The sequence below is a fragment of the Dipodomys merriami genome, unplaced genomic scaffold (genome assembly GCF_024711535.1).
Source record: "Dipodomys merriami isolate MVZ:Mamm:240054 unplaced genomic scaffold, mDipMer1.0.p SCAF_703, whole genome shotgun sequence".
Taxonomy (NCBI): Eukaryota; Metazoa; Chordata; class Mammalia; order Rodentia; family Heteromyidae; genus Dipodomys; species Dipodomys merriami.
In genome coordinates this window covers 244,267-250,299 of record NW_027206295.1, presented here as the reverse complement: position 1 = coordinate 250,299, position 6,033 = coordinate 244,267, and the positions used below count along the sequence as shown (strand labels likewise).

The following is a 6,033-nucleotide window of genomic DNA, read 5'->3' as shown; positions in this document are numbered from 1 at the left end:
CACAAAAAAAATTCTAATCACAGCTGTGCTTTCAGAAGTAACGCTGAGAGGCTGCGGGGCTAGCGGCGTAACAGCGGAAGGACTTGCCGGGCAAATGTGAGGGTCTGAGCTGGGGTCTGAGCGCGGGGGAGGGGAGGGGGAGGGGAGAGGGGCCCGCTTGTCTAATATCCACAGCAGAGTATAGTGACTGACACACACCCCAATATCCACAGCAGAGTATAGTGACTCACGCTCACACACACACCCCAATATCCACAGCAGAGTATAGTCACACACACACACCCCAATATCCATAGCAGAGTATAGTCACACACACAAACACACACACACACCCCAATATCCACAGCAGAGTATAGTGACTCACACACACACACCAATATCCACAGCAGTGACACACACACACCCCAATATCCACAGCAGAGTATAGTGACACACACACGCACACACCAATATCCACAGCAGAGTACAGTCACACACACACACACACACACACACACACACACACACACACACACACACACACACACACACACACACACACACACACACACACACACACACACACACACACACACATTTAGTCCTAGCACTGGAAAAGCTGAGGCAGGAAGATTACGTGAAGCCAGGGTGTGGGGCTAGCCTAGACAGCACAGTAAGACCCCGTCCCAGGTAAGACAAAGTGACAATTTACTCTAACACCATAGAGAGATCCCAGAAATGCAAGACTGTGGCCTCCTCCTTGGGCAAAAATTACAAGGACCAACAGTAGAGGTTTTCGCCTCCGTGTTTGTGAGTCTCTTCATCATGGGTGCTGAGCTTGACACCAGACATAGAAGGGAAAATAAATCTGTGTGTGTGTAAACTGGTCCTGAGGGTTGAACTCGGGGCCTGGGTGCTGTCCCTGAGCCTTTTCACTCAAAGCAACCACCCTGAGCCACAGTGTCACTTCTGATTTTCTGGCAGATCACTGGAGATCAAGTTCTCATGGAGTTTCCTGCCGGGGCTGGCTTTGAACAGCGATCCTCAGAACTCAGCCTCCTGCGTCGTTAGGATGACAGGATGAGCTGGCGACACACCGTGAGATTTAAGTGCTGCTACCAGGGCTTCAACTCAGGGCCTTGGCCTTTTCCCACCAGCCTGAGCCACAACTCCACTCACGGCATTTTCCTGTGACCTGGAGCCGAGAGCCTCCAGAGTTGGCGCGGGCGTCAAGTTGAGACACTCTGACCTCAGACTCTCACGAGCTACCAGCACCCAGCTCAGTTATGCTACAGTAACACTATGATTGTTTGTGTTGTCGTTATTTCTGTAGTTGTCTTGGTTAATGCTGAGAGCGGTCGTGTGCACTGCACTCTGAGCACGCGGGAGGGTCCCGTGAGCCCAGGGGTGGGGGTCGGCCGGGCAGAGCAGTCACTCCCCGAGCTCACATGTAAATAAGTTTAGCAAACATCCAAATAAAACAGTCAGAAGACAAAGCAATGCCCTTCTTTAGGAAAGGCATCTAAATTTTTTTCTCCTCTTCCATCTCTTTTTTTTTTTTTTTTTTTTGTCGGTCGTGGGGCTTGAACTCTGGGCCTGGGCGCTGTCCCTCAGCTCTTCAGCTCAAGGCGAGCGCTCTACCACTTGAGCTACAGCGCCACTTCCGGTTTTCGGGTGGTTTATTGGAGATAGGAGTCTCACGGTCTCTCCTGCCCGGGCTGGCTTTGAACCGCGATCCTCAGATCTCAGCCTCCTGAGTAGCTAGGATTACAGGCGTGAGCCACCAGCGCCCGGCTCTTCCATCTCTTCTAAGTAGAATTAACAACATGAAAATGGCCGTGTTGCCATGTAATAAAAAAATCCCAATATCTCTCACAGAATTAAGAGAAATCAATCCAAAAATTCATATGGAAGCAAAAAAACCCGGTCAAGCAAAAGTAATTCTAAGCGACTGGCGCGCAGCTAGTGGTAGACCTGAAGTTACACTACAGCAAGCAAGGGCAGAGCCCACCACACAAACCTCAGGACCTGAAGAGCTGCCCAACAACAGCCAACACTCAAGAAAAAACAGCCTCTGACCCCCATGGTGCTGGGAAAATTGTAACCAGTTGCAGGAAAATGAAACCGGACCTTTACCTCTCATCCTGTACAAAGATCAACCTCAAAGCTGTGTCAGTGGCTCCCACCTGTAATCCTACTCACAAGGCTAAGATCTGAGGATCCTGGTTCAAAACTAGCCCAGGCAAACAAATTCGAGACTTTTATATCCAGTTAACCAGCAAAAAGCCCAAACTGGAGGGAGGACTCAAAAGGAGAACACCAACCATGAGCAAAAATGCTGAGCAAGAGTACCTGGGTTCTTAGTTCAATACCAGCATCCAAACAAAAAAAGCCAGGTCCCTGCAGTTCACCTGTGATCCTCGCTACTCAGGAGGCTGAGATCTGAGGATTGCCCAGGTGGGCTTCAACCAATTAACCACCAAAAAGCTGATCTTGGAGTCGAGCAAAACAGCTGAGGGACAGCCCCAGGAGCAGCGCACATGCAGGCACCCCTAGAAGACTCCAAGAAGACGTGAGAGTGTCAGCCGGCTCTACGGCTGAATACTCGCTCAGCGTGCACGAGGTCTGTACCCCATCTCCAATGTTCTCTCTGGAACAAGGAGTGACGGTATTCTTTCCTTAGACACCTAAGTGGTCGTTTCTTATTCTTTATATTTTAGTTAGCTACAAATACTTTTGTCAGGACACACAGTTTCTTAATAAGGACTATTGAAAGGAACCAATCCAACACCGATGAGCCGGCGCACTGCTTCGAGGGGTCATACCCAGCCGCCAAGTTGGATGATGTGCTCAGCGGCACAGTCCTCCAGGTACGCCACGCCGAGCTCCAGCAGGGCACGCAGGGGCTCCTCGCCACGCCGGGTCAGCTCCAGAAGCATATGTCGAAGCAGGACCAGAGGCACCGCGATCTTCAAGGCAGACAGAAGAGCGTGTGAAAACCTGTCGAGCCTCAGGTTTTTACAATGCACTTTACGTGTTCAGTGCTTAGATACATCATTATAGCATTCCGTTCTCATTACAGTAAAACACAACTCCTACTAGGAAGTTCTAAATACTGAGTGTAGGTTTCATACAGTAGGGCGGCAGAAACAGTAATATATAAAATAACCGTGTCAGTGTGTACACAGAAACTCACAGAAGCACTGAGACAACTCAAGGACTAGTTTAATACATTCTAGCCAGCTAGAAAAAACACACAGCCATTAAAAAGAATTGGAAGTGGCGCTGTGGCTCAAGTGGGAGAGCACTCACCTTGAGCTGAAGAGTGCAGGGACAGCGCCCAGGCCCAGAGTTCAAGCCCCATGACCGGCAAAAAGAAAAGAATTAAGAGCTATGAGCCAGTAGCTCACATATGCTACTGAGGTAGCTGAGATCTAAGGACCAATTTCAAGTTCAGCCCAGGCACACAAAAATCAAGGGACTCTTATCTCCAAATAACCAGAAAAAAAGCCAGAAGTGGAGCTGCGGCTCAAGTGTTAGAGTGCCAACCAAGAGTGAAAAAGCTGATCCAGAGTGTGAGGTTAGCTCCAAAGCAAGCACAGAAAACAAAGCAGTAAGAACTTTCTGCATGAATGTGGTGCACATGTGTAACCCCAGTACTTGAGAGAAAGGGTTCAAATCCAGCCCAGATAAATCAACTGTGAACCTACTTCAAAGAAAACAAGGTGGGGCTGGGAAGGTGGCTCAGTGGTAGAGCGCTTGCCTTGCATGCCTGAGGCCCTGGGTTCGATTCCTCAGCACCACATAAGCAAAAAGAAAAAAGCCGGAAGTGGCGCTGTGGCTCAAGTGGTAGAGCGCTAGCCTTGAGCTGAAGAGCTGAGGGACAGCGCCCAGGCCCAGAGTTCAGGCCCCACGACCAGACCCAAAAACAACAAAAGAAAACCAGGTGAGTGTGGGTGAGCATGGCTGGAATTCACTACGGAGGGCCGGGGGTGACAGCCAGGTGAGGCTGACAAGGAGACACCACGGTGGGCTCCGCCTTGGGCCCCACTCCAGGTGGAGGTTCACTTCCACATATAGTTTACCTTAAAAAAATAAATAAAAGCAGCAGCCTGGCACCAGTGGCTCACACCTGTAATCTCAGCTACTCAGGAGGCTGAGATCTGAGGATCAGTTCAAAGCCAGTCCGGGTGGGAAAGTCTGTGAGACTCATCTCCAATAAATTACTCAGGGGGCTGGTGGAGTGCTTGCCTTAGCATGCATGAGGCCCTGGGTTCCATTCCTCAGCAGCACATAAGCAGAAAAAGCCAGAAGTGGCACTGTGGCTCAAGTGGTAGAGCGCTAGCCATGAGCTGAAGAGTGAGGACAGCACCCAGGCCCAGAGTTCAGGCCCCACGACTGGCAAATAAATAAATAAATAAATAAATATTATTCAGAAAAAGCTAAAATTGGCTCTGTGGATCAAGTGGTAGAGCACTAGCAGTGAGCAAAAGAAGCTCAGAGACAGCGCCCAGGCCCTGAGTTCAAGCTCCAGGACCTGCAAAAAAAAAAAAAGTAAACAAGAAAAAAAAATGTCACAATGAAATTCTCCCTTATATAACTAATGCGTGCTATGAATAAATCTTTAAAGAAGAAAAATACTAGGGTATAGCTCAAGCAGCACATGCTAGCCTGGCAAACACAGCACCTGATTCAGTAATGACTACAGTTTAAAGAAAAACGAACTTGTAAAAATTATTAACTATGGGCTGGGAAGGTGGCTCAGTGGTAGAGCGCTTGCCTTGCATGTGTGGAGCCCTGGGTTCGATTCCTCAGCACCACATACACAGAAAAAGCCGGAAGTGGTGCTGTGGCTCAAGGGGTAGAGTGCTAGCCTTGAGCTGAAGAGCTGAGGGACAGCGCTGAGTTCAGGCCCCATGTTAAACTATAACATTATACTTGCCGGGCGTCAGTGGCTCACACCTGTCATCCTAGCTACTCGGAGACTGAGATCTGAGGATCTCAGTTCGAAGAACAGCCTGGGTAGGAAAGTCCAGGAGACTCTTATCTCCAATAAACCACTCAGAAAAAGCCAGAAGTGGCGCTGTGGCTAAAGTGGTAGAGCATCAACCTTGAAAAAGCTCAGGAACAGTCACTAAGGCCCTGAATTCAAGTCTCAGGACAAGCACACACACACAAAAAATTGCTTTAGAAGAAAACTAGAGAGGCTGGGAATGTGGCTTAGTGGTAGAGTGCTTGCCTAGCATGCATGAAGCCATGGGTTCAATTCCTCAGTGCCACATACTCAGAAAAAGCCAGAAGTGGTGTTGTAGCCCAGTGGTAGAGAGCTAGTTTTGAGCAAAATAAGCTCAGGGATGGTGCCCAAACCCCAGGACTGGCCAAAAAAAAAAGAAAAGAAAAACTAAAGAGGGGAGAAACTAAAGAACAGAAAGAAGGAAGGGTGGAAGGGAAGCGGGGAGGGAAGGAAGAAAGGGAGAAAGGAGGGAAAGGAGAAAGGGAGAAAGGAGGGAAGAAAGGGAGAAAGGGAAAGGAGAAAGGGAGAAAGGAGAGAAGGAAGAAAAGGAGAAAGGAGGGAAGGAAGAAAAGGAGAAAGGAGAGAAGGAAGAAAAGGAGAAAGGAGGGAAGGAAGAAAGGAGGGAAGGGAGAAAGGTATTTTAGCCAGTGGTCTGAATGCATTCTCCGCAGTCAAACACTAAGGTTTCACGTGGACAGAAATGCACAAAGGAATGAAAGTAATTTCAGTTCCTTGATGCTGTGCTACCAAGGAAATAACTGAGGAAATGACACCGGGCGTCTTTCCACAGAAGCCAATCAAAACCACGGGGAGTTGATGGCTCAGACCAATGTTCTCTGGTTCTCAATTTCCTTTGGCTTTTACTTCAGTAAAAGCCGCCCTGAGGAAATCAATATTACAATCTTAAAGGAAGAATGTAACAAACACATTTTCTTCGACGTTTTGACATTCTAAAAGAATTCTAGCTCAAGATATATCGAAAATCTCTTTAACACTAATAGGGTATATGGCTACAAAGACAAGTTCAATTGTTTTCATAG

General features: G+C 48.4%; 1 protein-coding gene across 3 annotated transcripts in view; it reads right to left on the bottom strand.

Moving 5' to 3' along the window:
* LOC138817902 (bcl-2-like protein 13) overlaps positions 1-6,033 on the bottom strand; it is a 29,868-nt gene that overhangs the window by 8,128 nt on the left and 15,707 nt on the right. For 2 of the 3 annotated variants that reach the window (XM_070008671.1, XM_070008672.1), the window contains exon 6: positions 2,805-2,948. In XM_070008671.1, coding sequence (XP_069864772.1) covers positions 2,805-2,948 — 144 coding nt within the window. Of the gene's footprint in view, positions 1-2,798; positions 2,949-6,033 lie in introns of those variants that run through there. The other variant, XM_070008673.1, reaches the window with a different exon arrangement.